Source organism: Carcharhinus amblyrhynchos, chromosome 24 (assembly GCF_965287045.1).
Source record: "Carcharhinus amblyrhynchos chromosome 24, sCarAmb.v2.hapA, whole genome shotgun sequence".
Taxonomy (NCBI): Eukaryota; Metazoa; Chordata; class Chondrichthyes; order Carcharhiniformes; family Carcharhinidae; genus Carcharhinus; species Carcharhinus amblyrhynchos.
The window spans coordinates 28627291-28648732 of NC_137347.1; the positions used below are offsets into that span (position 1 = coordinate 28627291).

General features: G+C 43.1%; 1 protein-coding gene across 1 annotated transcript in view; it reads left to right on the plus strand.

Moving 5' to 3' along the window:
• The first annotated feature begins 329 nt into the window (after positions 1-329).
• Positions 330-21442, plus strand: part of LOC145357851 (membrane-bound glycerophospholipid O-acyltransferase 2-like) — a 64401-nt gene continuing 43288 nt past the window's right edge. The window contains exons 1-2 of the mRNA XM_080211390.1: positions 330-673; positions 15664-15809. Coding sequence (XP_080067516.1) covers positions 602-673; positions 15664-15809 — 218 coding nt within the window. The 5' untranslated portion in view covers positions 330-601. The remainder of the gene's footprint in view (positions 674-15663; positions 15810-21442) is intronic.

Consider the following 21442-nt stretch of genomic DNA (forward strand, 5'->3'; position numbering starts at 1 on the left):
TTTTCGGTAACACCATGTGAAATAGTTGGTGTGTATTAAATCTTGTTCACGGGGTCATGGTAAATGAACTCTGATTTCAATCTTGCAGTCCACTTAGATGAAGGTCGGCTACTGAAGCGGCCCACTCACTAGCCCATATTGCCCATCACTGATTGACACAGTTAAGAGATCTGAACGTAAATTGCAGCAGCGAATAATTGCCACAATACTGGGAGAATGTGACCACAGTGCTATGAACAAGTAACCAACAGGGTGTGCTGTGGGACTAGTTTTGTACTTAACTTCAAAAGCCCTGCCTTCGAAACTATGCATCCGAGGGGAAACACCCTTCTCTCAATCCTTTTTTTGTGTGGGGGTTGTTCAGGGATTTCTTAACTTAGGTCACCCCACTCCCGCCAACATGTTTTGGAAACAATGACGTTCGCCGATCAGGCGTGCTTACTCAGAAACTTTGAGCGGATGATGTTAACTGAGAACAAGCTAGGGCGGAGTAACAAGTCTGAGAGCGCCAGGGCTTTTGTCAGTTTCAGGTGAGAATTCTGTCAATTTCAGGTGCATTTGAGGAAGGAAGGTCGCCGTTCGCCTCACCTCTGGTGAAAGGATGGGTTCTAGCGGCTGTGGATCAGAGCTGCTCCTGCCACTCAGCGAGATACTCCGTTTACCCATAGAACAGGTACCAACTTTTATCTTTTTTTGCATGCTCAAACTATTGGGGACTACTCTGGATTTTAAAACACCTGCATTGAATTGAACTTCTGATCTCAATTCTGTCTCCTCGTCCTTAACGTGGTAAATGCTAGCTATTACTGTGGTTCTAGTACTGTGGTTCAACCCTCTGAATAAAAAATCTGGCTTCAAACAACCGTTTGGAGACAAACACAAAATCTGGACTGGTGTTTCAGAGCAATACAGAAGGGCTGATGCATTGTCAGTGTGCTGTTTTTCGGCTAAGATAAACTTTACTGAGTCATGCCTGCTTTTATTGGGTGGATGTAAAAATCCCATGGCACTGTTTCAAAGGAGAGCAGTGGACTTTTCCTAAAGTTTTATTTATTAGTGTCACAAGTAGGCTTCCATCAACAATGCAATGTAGTTACTATGAAAATCCCTACTCTACACTCTGGTACCTGTTCAGGTACACCGAGGGAGAGTTTTTTTCTTAAGCATGGTTAATGCACCTAACCAGCACATCTTTTGGACTATAGGAGGAAACTCACGCAGACACGGGGAGAATGTACAGATGGTGACCCAAGCTGGGACTTGAACCCAGGTCCCTGGCATTGTGAGGCAGCAGTGCTAACCACTGTGCCACCATGCTGCCCTGGTGTTCTGTCCAATGTTAACCCCTCAACCATAACTTAAAAACCAGATTATCCAGTCATAGCCTCACTGTTATGTGAAAGCAAAGTACTAGGGATGCTGGAGTGCATTGCAACATTTTTTTTGTTTCTCTTACCTCACTGCTGTAGAAACTTGCTGCATGTAAATTGACTGCCATAGTTCCAATATCACAACAGTGGCTGTACTTTAATTCATCAGCTGTAAAGCACTTTGGGATATGTTGGGATTGTAAAAGATGCTATATAAATGCAGGTCTTTCTTTTATTTTGCTTTTCCTGTTAAGTCAGAAGATTGCCGGTTAAAGTTCCATTTTCAGCTCAGAATCTAGGCTGATGGTGTACTTGGATGTCAGGAAGTGCAGGTTTCAGAGGAGCTGTCAAGCCAAGGCCTCTCTTTGCTAGAAGAAAGATCTTTTGGCATTATTCCACAAAAGGTCAAGGAGTTATCTTAGTGCCAGACAGAATTAATATTTTAAACAGCACCATTGAAAATAAGGGGGTCAATGGCTATTTGTGGAATCTTCCTGTACACAAACTAGCTGCTGCCCACACTCATGGGAAAACAGCGACTGCATTTTAACAATAATTCATTGGTTGTAATAGGTTTCTGCACGTAGTGAAGGTATTATATAAACACTGTTGTTAATGTATTGCCCAGCTGTGTGACATACAGTTAGAATGTGATTTGTTAACATGATTAGAACGCCAAATTTAGTTTTAGTTTTACTTTTACGCACAAGTTTCTAAAAGAATTGAAATTGTGTGATTAAAGACCAATGGCCAATTACCCTGACAATAAAAAACATTTTCCCCTTCAAAATACTAAATTAATCAGTTCAAATGTTACTAAATGGCACAATTATTTTTCCTTTTTTAATAGAATAAACTTTTTGAAATTGGATGGAGTATTATAACTGTTGGTGCAATATATTTTGGTAAGGAAGGGCTGGTCTTTACAGTTTATACCTTGGTGAAGGTGTGACCAAACCCTAAGTGTTCATGCTGGTACATTCAATTGTTTTATTTATTTAATGTATCCAAAGATTCAGATTCTTTCAGTAAGGAGTGGCTCCAGGCAGCCCCAGTTGAATCACTTCAATTTGTGCTGCTGATAAGTCAGTACAGTGGAACCCAGGCAAATGAATGAAGGTGCATTCAATCTCTCCGGTGAAAATCCATGTATGCTGGAGTGGGCTCTTTGTACACTAGCCTGCAGTCTGGTGTAAACCCCATCACTTCTTAAAACTTTCATGAGATGTGGGCGTTCCTGGCTGGGCCAGCATTTATTAGGTGGAGATGCTGGCGTTGGACTGGGGTAAACACAGAAAGAAGTCTCGCAACAAGAGGTTAAAGTCCAACAAGTTTATTTGATAGTAAACCCACAAGCTTTTGGGGTTTGCCCCTTTGTCAGGTGAGTGGAGAGTTCTGGTCCCAAACAGAGCATATAAAGACACACGCAGATTACAGAATAATGATTTAGAATGTGAGCCTTTACAGCTAATCAATTCTTAAAGGTACAGACAATGTGAGTGGGGATGGTATTAAGCGTAGGTTAAAGAGATATGTATTATTTCCAGACAGGACAGTAAGTGAGATTTTGCAAACCCAAACAAGTCATGGGGGGTTACAGATAGTGTGGCATGAACCCAAGATCCCGGTTGAGGCCATCCTCATGTGTGCGGAACTTGGCTATCAGTTTTTGCTCAGCAACTCTGCACTGTCGTATGTCATACGACCTGAAGATCAGAGGCCAAATGCCCATGACCACTGAAGTGCTCGCCAACAGGAAGGGAACAGTCTTGCCTGGTGACTGTCGAGCAGTGATCATTCATCCATTGCCATAGCGTCTGCGTGGTCTCCCCAATGTACCATGCCTCGGGACATCCTTTCTTGCAGCGTATCAGGTAGACAACATTGGCCAAGTTGCAAGAATATGTGCCGTGTACCTGGTGGATGGTGCACTCATGTGAGATGATGGCATCCGTGTTGATGATCTGACATGTCTTGCAGAGGTTGCTGTGGCAGGGTTATGTGGTGTTGTGGTCACTGTTCTCCTGAAGGCTGGGTAGTTTGCTGCGAACAATGGTCTGTTTGAGGTTGTGTAGTTGTTTGAAGGCAAGAAGTGGGGGTGTGGGGATGGCCTTGGCGAGATGTTCGTCTTCAATGACATGTTGAAGGCTCTGAAGAAGATGTCATAGCTTCTCTGCTCTGGGGAAGTACTGGACGATGAAGGGTACTCTGTCCACCATGTCCCGTGTTTGTCTTCTGAGGTCAGTGTGGTTTTTCGCTGTGGCACGTTGGAACTGTCGATTGATGAGTCGAGCGCCGTGCCCTATTCTTATGAGGGCGTCTTTCAGTGTCTGGAGGTGTCTGTTGCGATCCTCCTCATCTGAGCAGATCCTGTGTATACGGAGGGTTTGTCCATAGGGGATGGTTTAGGGTGGAAGCTGGAAAAGTGAAGTGTCGTGAGGTTGTCTGTGGGCTTGCAGTACAGTGAGGTGCTGAGGTGACTGTCCTTGATGGAGATGCGTGTGTCCAAGAATGCAACTGATTCTGGAGAATAGTCCATGGGTGACGATGGCATTGCTGCAACTGCCTCAGTACTCGACGCCGACAACTGCCAGTTTCCAGATGCAATTTTACAACTCATCTGCTTCATCCTGCACCACAATGTCTTCACCTTCAACAACCAGTTCTTCATCCGGACACACGGAAAAGCCATGGGAACCAAATTAGCACCTCCAATATGCCAACATCTTCATGCACAGGCTCGAACAAGACTTCTTCACCGCACAGGGCCTTTTAACCGATTTTGTATCTAGTGTATAGCATTGACATTTTCTTCCTTTTGGACTGATGGTGAACAATCACTGAAACAACTATATGATAACATCAAGTTCCATCCCACCATCAGAATCACCATGGACTATTCCCTGGATTCAGTTGCATTCTTGGACGCATGCATCTCCATCAAGGACTGTCACCTCAGCACCTCCACTGTACCGCAAGCCCATAGATAACCTCATGATGCTCCACTTCTCCAGCTTCCACCCTAAACACGTTAAAGAAGCCATCCCCCATGGACGAGCCGTCCATATACACACGGGGATCACGACAGACACCTCCAGACACTGAAAGATGCCCTCATAAGAACAGGATATGGCGTTTGACTCATCGATCAACAGTTCTGATATGCCACAGTGAGGAAACCGCACTGGCCTCTTCAGAAGACAAACACAGGACACAGTGGACAGGGTACCCTTCATTGTCCAGTACTTCGCCGGAGTGGAGAAACTATGACATCTTCGGAGTCTTCAACATGTCATTTGAAGATGAACATCTCGCCAAGGCCATCTCCACACCCCCATTTCTTGTCTTCAAACAACCGCACAACCTCAAACAGACTATTGTCCGCAGCAAACTACCCAGCCTTCAGGAGACCAGTGACGATGACACCACACAACCCTGCCACAGCAACCTCTGCAAGACATGCCGGATCATCGACACAGATGCCATCATCTCACGTGAGAACGCCATCCACCAGGTACATGGTACATACTCTTGCAGCTCGGCCAATGTTGTCTATCTGATATGCTGCAGGAAAGGATGTCCCGAGGTAAGGTATGTTGGTGAGACCATGCAGCCACTACAGCAACAAATGAATGAACACTGCTTGACAATCACCAGGCAAGACTGTTTCCTTCCTGTTGGCGAGCACTTCAGTGGTCATGGGCATTCGGCCTCTGATCTTCTTCGGGTAAACATTCTCCAAGGCGGCCTTCATGACGTAGTGCAGAGCCGCTCAGCAGAAACTGATAACCAAGTTCCACACGCATAAGGATGGCCTCAACCGGGATCTTGGGTTCATGTCACACTTTCTGTAATCCCTATGATTTGCCTGGACTTGCAACATCTCACTTACTGTCCTGTCTGGAGACAATACACATTTCTTTAACCTATGCTTAATGCTATCTCCACTCACATTGTCTGCAACTTTTTAAGAATTGATTAGCTATAAAGACTCACATTCTAATCAGTATTCTGTAAACTGTGTGTGCCTTTTATATGCTCTGTCTGAGACTAGAACACTCTGCTCGCCTGACGAACCAGCATTTATTGCCCACCCCAAATTGCCCTTGGGATGACATGTGAGAGTCAACCAAGTTGCTGTGACTCTTGAGTCACATTAGGCCAGACCAGGTAAAGACGGCAGGTTTCCTTCCCTAAAGTACATTAATGGAACAGATGGATTTTTATGGCAATCGATAATGGTTTCATGGTCATCATTAGACTTTTAATTCCAGATTTTTGTTCAAAATTTCATTGTCTGCCGTGGTGGGATTAAAACCTAGGTCCCCGGAGCATTACCCTGAGTGTCTGAATTTCTAGTCCAATGCCAATAACACTACACCACTGCCTCCCCTCACCAAACCATATTAATGGGATGTTGTCACAAATTGCATGAAATGATCTCCTGATGCCTTAACCCAGAGTGGCCTTGTCATGTGCACTAGAGTGCTCTGCATATTATATATCCTGATGTGGAGATGCGTTGGACAGGGGTGAATACAGTAAGAAGTCTCTCAACAGCAGGTTAAAATCCAACAGGTTTATTTAGTAACAAATGCCACTAAATTTCAGGGCTTTTCTCCAAAAGCTAGTGGTGTTTGCTACCAAATGAACCTGTTGGACTTTAACCTGCTGTTGAGAGACTTCTTACTGTATTATATATCTTCCCAGCATCTATCCCATCAAGTCCTTCAAGAATTGTATATGTTTCACTGAGGTCACTTCTCATTCTTCCAAACTCTAGGGAACATAGGCCTAAGTCTAAGCAATCTTTTCACATAGGACAATCTCCCAGAAATTAGTCAAATTAATCTACGTCACATTCCATCTTGGGCAGGTATATCCTTCCTTTTTATATATAAAGACCAAAACTGTGCACAGTATTCCATGCGTGATCTCACTAATGTAATATAACATTGGGTCAAAGCACCTTTCATGACCTTAGGGTGTCCTAAAACATCTTGAAGCCAATTAAGTTCTGTCTTGTTGTAACCTAGGAAACATGGTGGCCATTTTTTAAAAAATTGCAATAATGACGAGATTATCTATTTCAGTGATGTTGGTTAGCAGGAATATAAGAGCAGTAGCTCATTTAACCCATTGTGCCTGCTCTGTCATTTGGTAAGATTATGGCTCATCTGAGTGTGGCCTCAACTCCACTTGCCTGTCTGCTTCGCAAAACTTTTTTAACTCCCTTGTTGGTCAAGAATCTATTTAACTTAGCCTTGAATAAAGGATAAATATTAGCCATAACATTGGGCTGATCTTTTTATAGGGAATGGGATCTGTTAAATGGGTGGGCGCACAGACCTCAGTTCAACATCTCATGTTAAAAGGTGGCAGCTTTAACAGTGCGGCACACCCCTCATACTGCAGTGGCAGTGTCAGGCTATACGCTCAGATGTTTGGATTGGATCTGTACCCATGTCCTGCTGGCTGAGAAACAAGGATCCATGTCACTGATCTACAGCTGACACACAGCTATTTATAGGTGGCTCAAGTGCTCCAGTGCTAGGAAGGGGCAAATTGGTGAGATGACACGTAATCTTTATAATTTCCTCTTGTGAGGGAGTTGTGTGAGCATCTCAACAATTGAACGGCTTGCCAACTTTCACAGCCTTGATTGGCACAGTTACTTGAATGAGTTACGGAAAGAGCAACTGATGTTATTGAAAATGAACTCTTGCAGATTCAGAGGCTTTAATTAGAATGGAGCTCAAACAGAATGATCCAGACCATGCCCTGTTTTATTTTTGCCAGCTTTGGTTGGATGTATTCCTGAAGGGTTGATCACATCCTGTCCTATTGCCGCACTCTCTACTGGTCACTTGACATATCCATTCTCATGCTGACCTTTCCTTCTCATGCCACACATAAAATGGACTGTCTCTTATGTTACTTTGCATCTGTCTTTGCCAAGAAAGTTGATGCTACCCTGCCATGATGGCGAAGGATGGAACGCTGTTTCTAGAAGGGTTCTAAAGTGGTTAAGGGGGAACTATTAAATAAACTGCTTAAAGTTGACAAGGCACTGGGACTGAATGAGATGCATTTCAAAGATGTTGAAGGAAGTGAGAGTGGAAATTGTAGAATGCTGACTGTAATCTTTCACTCTGCCCTTGACTCGGGAGTTGCCAGAGAACAAGAGAATTACAAACATTCCACTCTAGTTCAAAAAAAGATTGTAAGGATAAGCCCAGCAATTACAGACTAGTCAGTTTAACGTCAGTAGTGGGCAAGCTTTTAAAACCAATTATTCAGGATAGAATTAGTAGTCATGTGGGAAAACGTGGGTTGATTCAGGGGGATCCAGTATGGATTTCTAAAGGGAAAATGATGTATGGTGAATTTGCTGAAGTCCTTTTTGAGCAGGTAACAGAAAGGGGTTGATGAGAGTAATGCTGTTGATGTGGTGCACAGGGACTTTCAGAAGGCATTTGATACAATGTGGCTCAACAGACCTGTGAGAAATGTTATAGTTCATGGAGTAAAATGGACAGTAGCAATGTATGTATAAAATTGGTTGAGTAATAGAAACAGAGCTCTCCCAATTGTTTGCATGTTAGCTTTCTGTGACTTTTGTGTACAAGAACCAACCATCTGAATACCAATGTTTCCTAGTCTGTTAAATGGGGAGAGAAATTCTGCTGTTCTATTTTCCTGCCAAAGTGGATGGTTCCTCATTTCTCTACATTTTTATTCCATCTGCCATATTCCTGCCCACTCAATTAACCTATGGCCCTTTTGTAGCTTCTTTGTGTTCTCCTCATAGCCTACTTTCCCATTTGGCTTTGTATCATCAGCAACTTGAACACTTGATCCTCTCATCTTGATCATTTGATATAGATTGAGTCTCAGCTTTTTACAATCGCTAGTCCTTGCGGTACTCTACTAGTTACAGCCTGTAAACCTGAAATTGACCTGTTCATTCCTAGCCTGTGTTCTGTCCATTTAGCAATTCTCAAACTGCACAAAGATATTACTCCTATCCCAAGGGCCCTAATTTTGGATAATAATCCATTTTGTGGCACCAATTGAAAATCCAGATATATCCATTGGCTGGCTCCCCCGATTTTGCTCTGTTAATTACAACCTCAAACTCTTAACAGATGTGTCAGATATGACTTCCCTTTTATAAATCCCCGTTGATTCTGCCTAAAAGTCTTTTGTTTTTCTGTCCTGTCATCATAACTCTAATAATAGTCCCTACCACTGATGCCAGGTTAACTGGCCTGTAGTGTCCTGTTTTATTGCTCTCTCATTCCTGTAATAGTAGGACATTGTTTGTTACTTTCCAACCTACTGGAACTGTTCTAGAATCTAGAAAATGTGGAAGATTAAAGCTGATTGTTACAGATATAGTGATCTATGTAAAACAACCAGGTCCAGGGGATTTGTTGACTTTTCCCTATTCGTTTTTTTTCCACTGTTAGTCCTTTCCTGATTCAAACATCTAAGTTCTTCGTTCTCACTAGATCCTTTGGTTCTTCATTTATTTCCAGAATGTGTTTTGTGTCCTGTACCATGAATTATAGAGTCTGAGTCTCATACAGCACAGAAGGAGGCCATTCAGCCCATTGTTTTGCTGTTTAAGAAATAGCAATAGTTTAAATCACTTCTATTTGTGTTTATGGATATTATGAATAAGTTATAAGTTTAAAGAAGTTTAATTTGTATTTTTGCATTTGCATGCTAAGAAATGGTTAAAACTTCAGGTTTGGCTTCATTTCAACAGAGACGCCTACAAGTCTGTAAATTTTAGTTTCACTTTAAACTTTGCCTGCATTGTAATTGAGCTTTTACGATGTAAAGGCAAATATAGACGTTGAAAAAACAAAGTTGTTGCCAAAGGCTAATACTGTACAGCAGAAGCATTTGAGTTAAGTTGGAACTAAGTTATTCAGAAGCAAGAAGATTTCCATAGTAACTGTCAGTACAGGCAACTCAATCGAGGGGGACAGAAAGCAAATTCCAGAGGCTAAAAAACAGTCAGGAATAAGGGAATAAGTGTTCCAGGAAGTAAAAGGAACAAAGAACAGAAATCTGGAAAAAGGTTCTGTTCACTGAAGTCAGGGGCAGAGAGAGAAGCTCCCAGTAAAAGACAGGGTTGCAATATATGGACTGGCGATGTCGGCAAGAAGCCAGATGTTCAAGGCGACACCTGAATGCAGCCTATGAAGCAATGGCATTCTGTTGGTATGGCTGGGAACCTGAGAGATTGTGTGAAAGCTTGAATGTTCCGGGGCTGAAAGGAGAGGTTGAAATTTTGGATGTGGACACTTGGTGAAGGCATCTGAAAGGAAGCCTGTGTGGGAGAAGATTCACAAATGTTCATCAAGAGTAGAGTTTGGAAAACATAATGTGAAAATCAGTGTTTCAGTGTGGCAAGCATCTGGGGGTGTTTTGATGAAAAATCCACATACTGTATTAGGTGATATATGTCACTTGCATTTCAAAGTGTGGTGTGCCTGACATTCATTTATAGGGACTGTGTACTTATTGAGAACATTAGAATATAAGATAAATTGTGTAATCCTTACAAATTAGTATACATCTGTAAAAGCTAAAGCTGGGGTGCTGGAGTAGTGTATTGTACTTGTTAATAGATGTTTTATTAGGGCGGCACAATGGCACTGTGTTTAGCACAGCTGCCTCTCAGCTGCAGGGACCCAGGTTTGATTCCTGGCTTGGGTCACTGCCTTTGCGGAGTCCTGTATCTGTGGGTTTCCTCCCATAGTCCAAAAGACGTGCTAGTTAGGTGCATTGGCTATGCTGAATTCTCCCTTTTTAATATACCAGAACAGGCGTTGGAGTGTGGTGACTAGGGGATTTTCACATTAACTTCATTGCAGTGTTAATGTAAGCCTACTTGTGGCACTAATAAATAAACTTAAAACTTAATCAGTAGTCCTGTGACTCTGTTCCTCCATGAAGTTAGGATCTGTTGAGCTAGGGTCCCACTGTGGGACCTGATTTGTCCAGTATAGATATCAGCTGGGATTGACACATTTTGTGCTGGATCTTTGAAAGAGTTGTTCAGTTTAGTCTAACATCCCAGCATTTCCCCAGAACCCTGAGTTGTTCTATTCTGATGCATGTCCAGTTGCCTTCTGAGAGTTCCCATGGAATCTAATTACATGATTCTTTCAGGTATTGTGTTCCAGATCATTGTAAATAAATGCAATATTTCTTCTCCTTTCCCTCGGGTTTTTTTTGCCAATTCGTTTAAATATATAACCTCCTACCTATCAATGCACTTGCCTGAAGAAGCAAGTCTCTCCCAACCGGCTCTATCAAGACTCCTCATCATTCTGAATACCTCTATTATTCTACCCTCCCCTCCCATCCTCCTCCCCTACATATCTCATTTCTAAGATATTAATGAAGGATGATAAAGCATGGGAAGGATAAAAAGGAATTAATTCTTTTGTGTTTTTATTTGATTTTTGGGATGAGGCTGTAATGACCAGAAACACATACTGCTTGCATCCGACATGACTGCTTTGAGTATTTGAGATTCAAGTTATAATCAGATCAAGGGGAAATTGCACAATTTGCGTTCAGACTTCAAGGATTGCATGATGAGGGTGTGAGAGGTTTCACAATGTCATGTGAGCCTTAAAAATTAGGTGTTTTTTTTATAGTAGGAATATATATCATTAGAAGGAGGCCATTTGATCTATCTTGTCTCTGTCAGCTCTTTGAAAGGACTATCCAAGTAGTCCAAATCCCTTATACTTTCTCCACAGCCCTGCAGTTATTTCCTATTTAAGGACAGATCCAGTTTTGGAAGCTACAATTATTTATTTCTGAATATATTATCAAATGAAGTAGTTTTACAAAATAGGAGTGAGAAGATTTCTGTGCAGGAGCCTGTCTAGTTATCTAATCTCCCCAGCATTGGTAATTGTGCCTTCTCTGCTGAGGTCCAGAGTTCTGAAATCTCCTTACTAAATCTCTCTGCCTCTTCACCCCTGACTCATCCTTAAAACGTACATCTGTCTCAATATCTGTGACTTAATGTCATTTGATAATGTTACTGCAAAGCACCTTGGGACTTTTTTTTACTGTGCTAAAAGAATTAAATAATTCCAACTTTTTGAACACATCCATTACAATTCATTGGTCTGGTAGAGGAGGGTGTGGGGGAGTGGAAAGGGGGAGAGGGAATGCAAATAAGGCACTGTTCTGTGTTGGTTGTTGAAAGAGGTAATAACGCAATACATGAATATATGCAGTTTAATGCAGCTTGTCTCCTTTTAAGAGAAAAAGTTATTTGGGTCCAATAAAAGGAGCAAATGCATCACATATATCCTTATAGAAAAGGAAAATGCTGCGGACATACAGACCAGAATTTTATTGGCCCAGCTGCCACAGGGATTGAAGAGGGTGAGGGACAGACCCATAGAAAAGTCTGTTGACCTCAGGTGGGATTTTACAGTTTCGGGATGGGCGAGGCCATAAAATCCCACCCTGGATATCTGAAATAAAAACAGAAAATGCTGGAAACATTCAGCACTCATCCGTGAGGAGAGAAACAGAATTAACATCATAGATCCACTATTCTCATCAGGACTGAGAAAGTTAGAAATATACTGGTTTTAAGCAGGTCAAATAGTGGAAGGTAAAAAAGTTTAAAGTTTTATTTATTAGTCATAAGTAGTCTTACATTAACACTGCAATGAAGTTACTATGAAAATCCTAGTCGCCACACTCCAGCACCTGTTCAGGTACTCTGAGGATGAATTTAGCATGGCCAATGCACCTAACCGGCGTGTCTTTTGGACTGTGGGAGGAAACCATGCAGACACGGGGAGAATGTGCAGATTGCCCAAAAAAGAACAAAGGGGAATTTCTTTGGGGTGTAAGATGGGAGACATTAAATGACAAAAGAGTTGATGATGCAGGAATGATACGAGGCCTAGCGGCGAAACAAAAGATGGTTCCGGTGGTGATGTGAACTGCTGCCATCCAAAAACAAAAAACAAGAGAGCAACAGCATGAAGACTGAAACATGAAAAGAAAAACAAAAAGAGGGACAGAGATTATGGTCTGAAATTGTTCAACTCAGTGTTGAGTCCCGAAGGCTGTAAAATGCCTAACTGTAAGATAAGGCACTGTTTCTTCAGCTCGTATTGAGATTCACCGGAACACTGCCATGGCCGAGGGCATAGAGGTCATGTGAGAGCAAGCTAGAGAATTGAAATTAGTTTATTAGAAGTTCGAGGCTATGCTTGTGAAATGGATGGAGCTGTCCCACAAAATGATCACCCAATCTGTGTTAGGTCTCCCCAGTGTGTGGAGGAGACTGTTATGAGCAGCAAATACAGTGGCTGGAGTTTTACCGCCTCGCCCATGCTGGAACCAGGGCGGGTGAGGCTTGCAGAATGGAATTGTCCATTGACCCCGGGTGGGATTTTATGAGCCTCCCCTGACTGAGGTCGTAAAATAGCGGTCAGATTAGTAACTTGTAAGAAGTGCATCAAAGTCGCTGTTTACCCTGGAAGGAGTGATTGGAACCCTTGGTAGGTGAGGAGAGAAGAGATTTAAAAAAACAAAAAAGGGCAGGTGTCGCACCACAGATATGGCAAGTTTCATCATTACAACAGGTAAGATGAAGACAGAGAAATTAGGAGAATGAAATGGAGCTCTAACAGGAGGCTTGGTGTGGGTGTTGCAACATGAAAGCAAAATACGTAGGATGTATGCATACATAAGATAGTAATCGGAAATAAAAACACAAAATGATGGTAAAACTGAGGAGGTCAGGCAGCACCTGTGGAGAGAAACAGAGTTCATGGCCCAGACCTTCCAGTGCTGTCAGGTGCCAATGGATTTTTGGCTCGTCTGCCTCATCCCCACCGAGTCCTGCCACAGCATGGTCATAAAATCCCAGCCAACACTCTGGGCTGATCCTTCATTACGACTCCATTGACTTGAAGTGTTGACTCTCCTCCCCACAGGTGCTGATTGACTTGTTGAGTATTGCAAGCATTTCTTGCTTTAATGGAAGGAAATGTAATTGAGGTGGTTGTGAGAGTCATAGGGCTTATAATGAATATTTATGCAAGGCCTATTCCCAAAAATGGAGACTGAAGAATTGAGGAAAGGAATGGAAAAGTCAGACCACGTGAGGGTTAGAGATAAACTGCATATATGTAATATATACAGTTATCTCCTTCAGTAGAATTAATATACATAAGAAATAGGAGCAGGAGTAGGCCATCTAGCCCTTCGAGCCTGCCCCACCATTCAGTAAGATCATGGCTGATCTGTTGTGGCTCAGTTCCACATTCCCGCCCTCTCCCCATAACCCTTAATCCCCTCGCTTATCAAAAACCCATCAACCCGCGTCTTAAAAATATTTAGCGAGGCAGCCTCCACCACTTCAACGGGCAAAGAATTCCAGAGATTCACCACCCTTTGAGTAAAGAAGTTCCTCCTCAACTCCGTTCTAAACCGCCCCCCCTTTATCTTGAGGCTATGCCCCCTAGTCCTACTGACCTTTCTGAGAGGGAAGAGCCTTTCCACCTCTATCCTATCCATCCCATTCATCATCTTATATGTCTCAATGAGATCTCCCCTCATTCTTCTAAACTCTAACGAGTACAAGCCTAGTTTATTCAGCCTCTCCTCATAGCTCAACCCCCTCAACTCCAGTATCAGCCTATATATCATGTAGAAAGTACGTATATATTTCTTTCTGTTTCTCTATCTTTTGAGTTAACACCATGAAAGTTCCTGTTGCGTAAGCAGTCGGAATGAATGAATCACGACATTGTGACGACTGACTTGTGTTGTGATAAGTTACCTGAGAGAGATTATTGGGAAACTATTCATGTTGCATAACACTTAAATGAATGAGGTAACCTTTTTTCCAGCTCCCTCCCAAAAAGTGCAAATTGAATTTGATTGTTGTAAAGACGGTTGCAACATCTTGCATGTCTTGTCGTCTATCTTATGTCTTAATGCTTAATTTCCTTAAGACCTTGTGTTGATAAGTGGAGTTGAGGATCATCATATCAGATCAGTCATGATCTCATTGAATGGTGGAACAGACTCAATGGGCCAAATAGCCTACTTTTTCTCCTAATATGTTAAGGTCTTGCACCTGTTTGGCACCACTAACATGGCCAAAAGGCTTGTCATAGGAATGTTATTAGACAAATATTCGACGTCGCATCAGGGCAGCACAGTCTTGCATTGGTTTACACTGCCGCCTTACAGCGCCAAGGACCCAGCTTCAATTTCAGCATTGGGTGACTCCCTGTGTGGAGTTTGCACATTCTCCTCGTGTTGCGTGTATTTCTCCCGGGTGCTCTTCTTTCCTCCCACAGTGCAAAGATGTGCAGATTAGGTTAATTGGCCATGTTAAATTGCCCCTTTAGTGTCGGGGGATTATCAGGGTAAATACATGGTGTTACATGGATAGGCTTGGGGGGGTTGATGTTGGTGCAGGCTTGATGGGCCTAGTGGCTTCTTTCTGCACTGTGTAAGGATCCTATGCTGTTGTTAGAACACGTGACCAAATTCAATCCCTGGGCTGGAAGGTGTTAGATGGTCTCAAAAGACAGTGTCACTGCCATCTTGCCGGTTCATACCCAATACTTCCTGTATTCACTGATCTATATTGTCTACTGGCCTGTAAATTACTCAATTTAAGACTTTCTCATCCTTGTTTTTCAAAATATCTTCCAGGCCTCACTCCTCTCTATCTCACTCTCTGCAATCTTCAGCTATTCAGCCCTCTGAAATCACTGCATTCCTCCAGTTCTTGTCTCCCGCATGCCACTGAGTTTTGCCATTCCACCGTTGGTGTCCACACCTGCAGCTGCCTGGGCTCTGAGCTCTGGAATTTCCCTCACTACTGCACTCTGCCTTGCTCCTCTCTCCCTCCCCCTCACCCCCCTCTTAAAATGTACCAATGTTTTGGTCACATGTCCCAATCTATCATCATCCGGTGTCATTATCTTGTCTGATAAAACTCCTGTCTTTGCCTTGGGATGTTTTACTACAATAAAGACACGGGGGATGGGATTTTCCAGCCGTGCTGTCCCCAGAACCGCGAAACCCTGCGTGAGTTCAATGGACCTTTTTTGCATGGTCTACCCTCTGCCCACCATGATACCTGTGGTGGGCGGAATGGGAAAATTTCCCCCATTAGAGTTAAATATATAAGCTGTTATTCAAACCAGTTTGCAATCCACAACACCCCAGAATTACCGAGTGTTTTGTTTTAATTTTCTGTTCGCAGGTAAACTTTGCAATGTGCCAACTATTTGGATTATTCACAGCTTTTTTATTCCGGAACTACCTCCACCCAAGCAAGACCAACCACGCCGTCAGGCACGTGATAGTCACCCTCTTGGGCCTTCACTTTGCCTTCTTCTGCTTTGGCAGGTGAGTGGTTCTGAGACTTGCGCTGGCAAACCAAACTCTTCCATTCGCAAAGTGTGGTGGCTAAAATCAGGAGCTTTCTATAGCTAAGGACAAGAGACCTGCCTTCACTGAACCGCTGAGAAGCCAAGGCTTGCACTGCCTCAAGCACTTAATCGATAAGCTCAAGTTTCAATTCATGCCATGAACACTTAAGTGTGGAAATTAACTATGGACAAGGTGTAGAGGAGTTTTATCAGAATGGGTTCAGGGATGAAGGACGTCAGTTATATGGAAGGATTATAGAAACTTAAGATTGTTTTCCTTAGAGCAGAATGAGGAAGATTCAGTGGACATGTTTAAAATGGTGAGGAGTTTTGATAAGGTAAATGAAGACAAATGTTTCTGGTGGTTGGTAACCAAAGGATACAGATTTAATATTTGTGAAAGAACCAGAAGGGGAAAAGTGGGTGATTTTTGTTATAAACAGAAAGCAGGTTTAATCTGAAATGCACTGTCTGCAAAGGTGGTAGAAGCAAATTTGGTTGTAATTTTCAAAAAGGAAATTTGGATGGAAAATGTTCCAGCGTTAACGGGAAAGAGTGGCACTAATTCGATGGCAGTTTCAAAGAGCTGGCATGGTTACAAGGGTCTGAAAAGTCTCTATCTGGCCAGTATAATCTTATGATTGTTCATCCTGTCAAATCATGCCACAGTCCTCAGAGAGATAGGTGAGCAACTTGTTGTTTCCAGTGCCTGGAAAGGATTCATGGAAGAAATATCAAGCAACTTGTGACCATTGCTGAGAAGTGCTTGTGTATGCACCATACACATGTACGGTGGCACAGTGATTAGCTCTGCTGCCTCACAGACCCAGGGACCTGGGTTTGATTCCCAGCTTGGGTCACTGTGTGTATGGAGTCTGCATGTTCCCTGCGTGTGTTTCCTCCGGGTGCTCTGGTTTCCTCCCACAGTCCAAAGATGTGCGGGTTAAGTGGATTGGCTGTGCTAAAATTGCTCCTTCGTGTCGGGGGACTAGCTAGGGTAAATGGGGATAGGGCCTAGATGGAATTGTGGTCAGTGCAGACTCAAAAGGCCAAATGGCCTCCTTCACTGTAGGATTCTGTGTGTGAGAGATCAGAACTCTCCATCACCTGACAAAGAGTCAGAGGCCCGAAAGCTAGTGGCTTTTGCTATCAAATAAACCTCTTGGATTTTAACCTGGTGTTATGAGACTTCTTGCTGTGTGTGCGCGCAGTGGATTCAGCAATGTATTGGAAAGTAACTGGCACCCACAAGATTTCCTAAGAGGATAGGGATAAAAATTAGTATAAATTTTATATGGAGTGTGGATTCCAGGCACTTCCTCTGAGTTTTCCAGTAACAACCCTGAATGCTGATCAAAGCTATTTTGGAATTAATTTAGTAACACAGTCTGTAAAAGTGAAGAGAAATGAGTCACACATCTTAAACAGGAAGCAGTCTTTTGAATGGATCTGCTAAGCACAAAGCTTCTCAGACAGACTTCTGAAAAATATTTAGTTTCCTCAGTTTCTCCAAGCTCAGTTCAGGATTCCACTGAGTATTTTGAACTTCCATTCGCCTGCAGCCTGTGGTTGCCAAGTTTATATCTCTCCCACTTTTTTGAACAGGGATGTAACTATACTTCCATCTCTGGCACCACTCTCCTATCTCGGAAGGTTGCAAGATTGTGGCCAGACTTTTGCAATTTCCACCTTCGCCTCCCTTGGTAAAGTTGAGCTACCTTCCGTTGGGATCAGTGACCTTTTTTATTTTGACTGCCACCAATATTTTAAATATCTTATTTATCTATTTTCACCTATCCAGATTCTCTACTAACTTCTCTTTTTAATGTCAAATTGGTATCAACTTTGTCTCAAATGAAAACAGCTGCAAAGTACTTGGCCATATTCTCTGCCTCAAAAAAATCTCCTTTTTGGTTCCTAACTACCCTCCATTTTCCAAAGGCTATCTATTTAATATAAATATGTTTCAGTACAGTTTCAACACTGACATCTACTTGGCAAGTTGCCTAGGTATCTCCTGTACACAAAAAGCAGGACAAATCAGAGTCATAGAGGTTTACAGCATGGAAACAGGCCCTTCGGCCCAACTTGTCCATGCCACTTTTTTTTAACACTAAACTAATCCCAATTGCTGCATTTGGCCCACATCCCTCTATACCCATCTTACCCTTTATAACTGTCCAAATGCTTTTTCTAAAAGACAAAATTATATGCGCCTCTACTACTACCTCTGGCAGCTTGTTCCAGGCACTCACCATCCTATGTGTGGAAAAAATTGCCCCTCTGGACACTTTTGTATCTCTCCCCTCTCACCTTAAACCTATGCCCTCTAGTTTTAGACTCCCCTACCTTTGGGAAAAGATATTGACTATCTAGCTGATCTGTACCCTTCATTATTTTATACATCTTTATAAGATCACCACCTCTCAGCCTTTACGCTCCAGAGAAAAAAGTCCCAGTCTATCCCACATCTATTCATCCCGACCAAATACTGTCCATCAGTCTACTCTCAATCATCTTTAAAGTGATGGAAGGGGTCATTAACAGTGCTCAGTTTGGGTATTGCCAAGACCACTCAGATCCTAGCCTCATTAAAGGCCACATTTGACTGACCATGGCATTGAGGAGCCCTAGCAAAACTGGAATCAAGGAAGAACCCTTCACCAGTTGGAGTCATACCTGGGACAAAGAAAGTGGTTGTGATTGTTGGAGGTCAGTCATCTTATCTCCAGGACATCACAGCAGGAGTTCCTCAGGGAAGTGAACTAGGCCCAACCATCTTCAGCTACTTCATCAATGAGCTTCCTTACATCCCAAAGTCATAAGTGGGGATGTTAACTGTTGACTGGACAATGTTCAGCACCATTCACGCTCCTCAGACACTGAAGCAGTCCATGTCCAAATGGAGCAAGACCCATTCAGTATCCAGGCTTGGGCTGACAAGTGGCGAGTAACATTTGTGCCACACAAGTGCAGGCAATAACTGTCTCTAATAAGAGTGAGAATCTAACCATTATTCCCTGGTATTACCATCGCTATGTCCCCCAATATCACCATCCTGGGGGTCAGCATTAACCAGAAACACAACTGGTCTGGCCATTTAAATACTATGATGACAAAAGCAGCTCAAAGGCTGGGAATCCTGAAGTGAATAACTCACCACCTGACTCCGCAAACCTGTCTACAATCTACAAGGCACAAGTCAGGAATGTGATGGAATATTCTCCAGTCACCTGTATGACTGCAGCCCTAACAATGCTCGAGAAGCTTGACACCCTACAGAACGAAGGAGCCCATTTGATTGGCATCCATTCTCTCCACCGCCAAACCAAACCACAGTAGCAAGTGTATGTACCACCTCCTTAGATGGCATCTTCCAAACCAACACCCATTACCATCTAGAAGGACAAGGGGAGCAGATACTTAGAAATACCATCACCCGGAAGTTCCCCTCCAAGCCACTCACCATCACTGTTCCTTCACTGTCGCTGGGTCAACCTCTTGGAACTCCCACCCTGACAGCACTGTGGGTGTACCTGCACCTCAGGGACTGTAGCGGTTCAAGAAGGCAGCTCATTAACACTTTCTCAAGGCAATTAGGGGTGGACAATGAATGCAGGCCTAGCCAGCATTGAATGAATTGCAGAAAGAGACTCGTTAATACTCTCCACAATATGGTGTCCAGAATTGAGTTAAATAGTCCAGTTGAGGGCTAACCAAGAATTTAAAAAGATTTAGTTTAAAGCTCCTTGCTTCTGTACTGTAACTGCTCAGATGTCATGGTAACTAGGGATGAGTAATAAATCAAACATCCCAGCACTTCCTAAATTCTTCAGAACAATTTTTACTCGGAAAGATACTTCAGCCAAGAATTTTCTTCTAAGCTACCAACATGACTTTGGCACGCATCCGATGGAATTTTCCAGAGTTGCTCCCAGGGTGAGCCAGTCTTCTGACCTGTAGTGTTCTTGGCGGCAATGAATATGGGCACTTCCCGAGTGCAGTAGCTGGTGGTGTGTATCCAGGAAAAGTACACTTCCCTCGTTTTGATGCTTGCTAAGCCTGGCTCAGTTATAGCACACTCCCTTCTGATTAAGAAGGATGTGGATTCAAACCTCGCTCCACAGACTTGAGTGTAAAATTTAGGCTGATACTCTTGGCACAGGGCTGAGGGAGTGCAGTGTTGTCAGAGGCACCATCCATTGTCACCTCTCAAGTGGTTGGAAAAGATTGCATGACATTATTTTGAAGAGGAGCAGACTGCCCAGCCAGGCATCCTGGGCAATATTTATCCCTTTAAACAGCATCATAAAAACATACAATCTGGAACCTCCTTGTGTTCAAATTGACTTCCACATTTCCTGCATGACAGTACTTGCTGTGTTTCAAAAATACTTCACTAACTGTAAGACATTTTAGGATCCCCTGAAATTAATGATTTTGGTTTAAATTATAAGCAGAGAGTTGAATAATGTTCATGTTCTAAATGAAAGAAAGCATTAGAGACCATTTGGCGTTTTTTTTATTCTTTCATCGGACGTGAGTGTCGCTGGCTGAACCAACATTTTGTTTCCATCCTTAATCACCACCCCCCCCCCCCCCACCCCCAGAGGCCTGCCCCCCCATTACACTCTGCTGCCTTGGCACTGTCCCATGCTCAATGGGCTGTGCCAAGGTGCCCCCTGGGTGGGGGAGAGGGGCTAATGGAGACTTCGGTTCCAGGCCCACTAATTACAATTGAAATAAATTGACATGTGCAGACATAATGTGGGCCCTGTGCTTATTTGCAGCATGGAGCTGATAGCACTGGGAGACATGCTTGGGGCGGCCTGCCCAGCAAGGATCGCGCTAATCTGGCCCCAGTGAAATCTCCTGGCCTGCTGTGCTTTTAAAAAAAAAATCAGCACAGCGGGGTAGCAGAAATCGTCTTTTAATGACAGAATTTACTTTATGAATCAATTGGACTTATTAATTATTCCATCAGCTGCTACGATGGGGTATGAACGCATGCCCCCCCTCCCCTCCATTGTAGTAACCTGGGCTTCAGGGTTACCAGTTTCCCCAAACTTCAACTGGAGGTCAAAGGAAAATACAACCAAAGTATAACCTTTTTAACCATGAAATCTTGCTTTTGTAGAATGTCCTTCCAAGCGTTCCCTCTATTTAATTTCCTTGCTGTTCTTGCTTTTCTGATACATGTGGGTCCACAGAAATAGGAGGTAAAACCACCTTAAAAGCAATCAGAACAAAAGAGACAGCAATGGGTCATTTCACTTGCATCTGTGTACACTAGTGTTTGCGTCTGTACACGTGGCTGTGTGTACATGCATTGGTACACATGTCAGGGTCTGTGTGTGCAGCAGGACAAAAAATGTTTCATCACTGGTTTAGATTATAGGCTTTAAAGTTTTTTGGCGTGGTTGCTCGCTGCTTATTTGCTTCGTTGCTTGGCTACATATTTTTAGCTGACGGCATCATGTGGGTCTGGCAGAGGTTCCTGACATCTGTCACACTGCTCACTGAAGCAGCTGCTGAAGCAGTTTCCTTTTCAAACCACTCAAAATACATTTTTTCATTCCCAGTCTTTATCCTTCCAGCCTCTCTGCACCC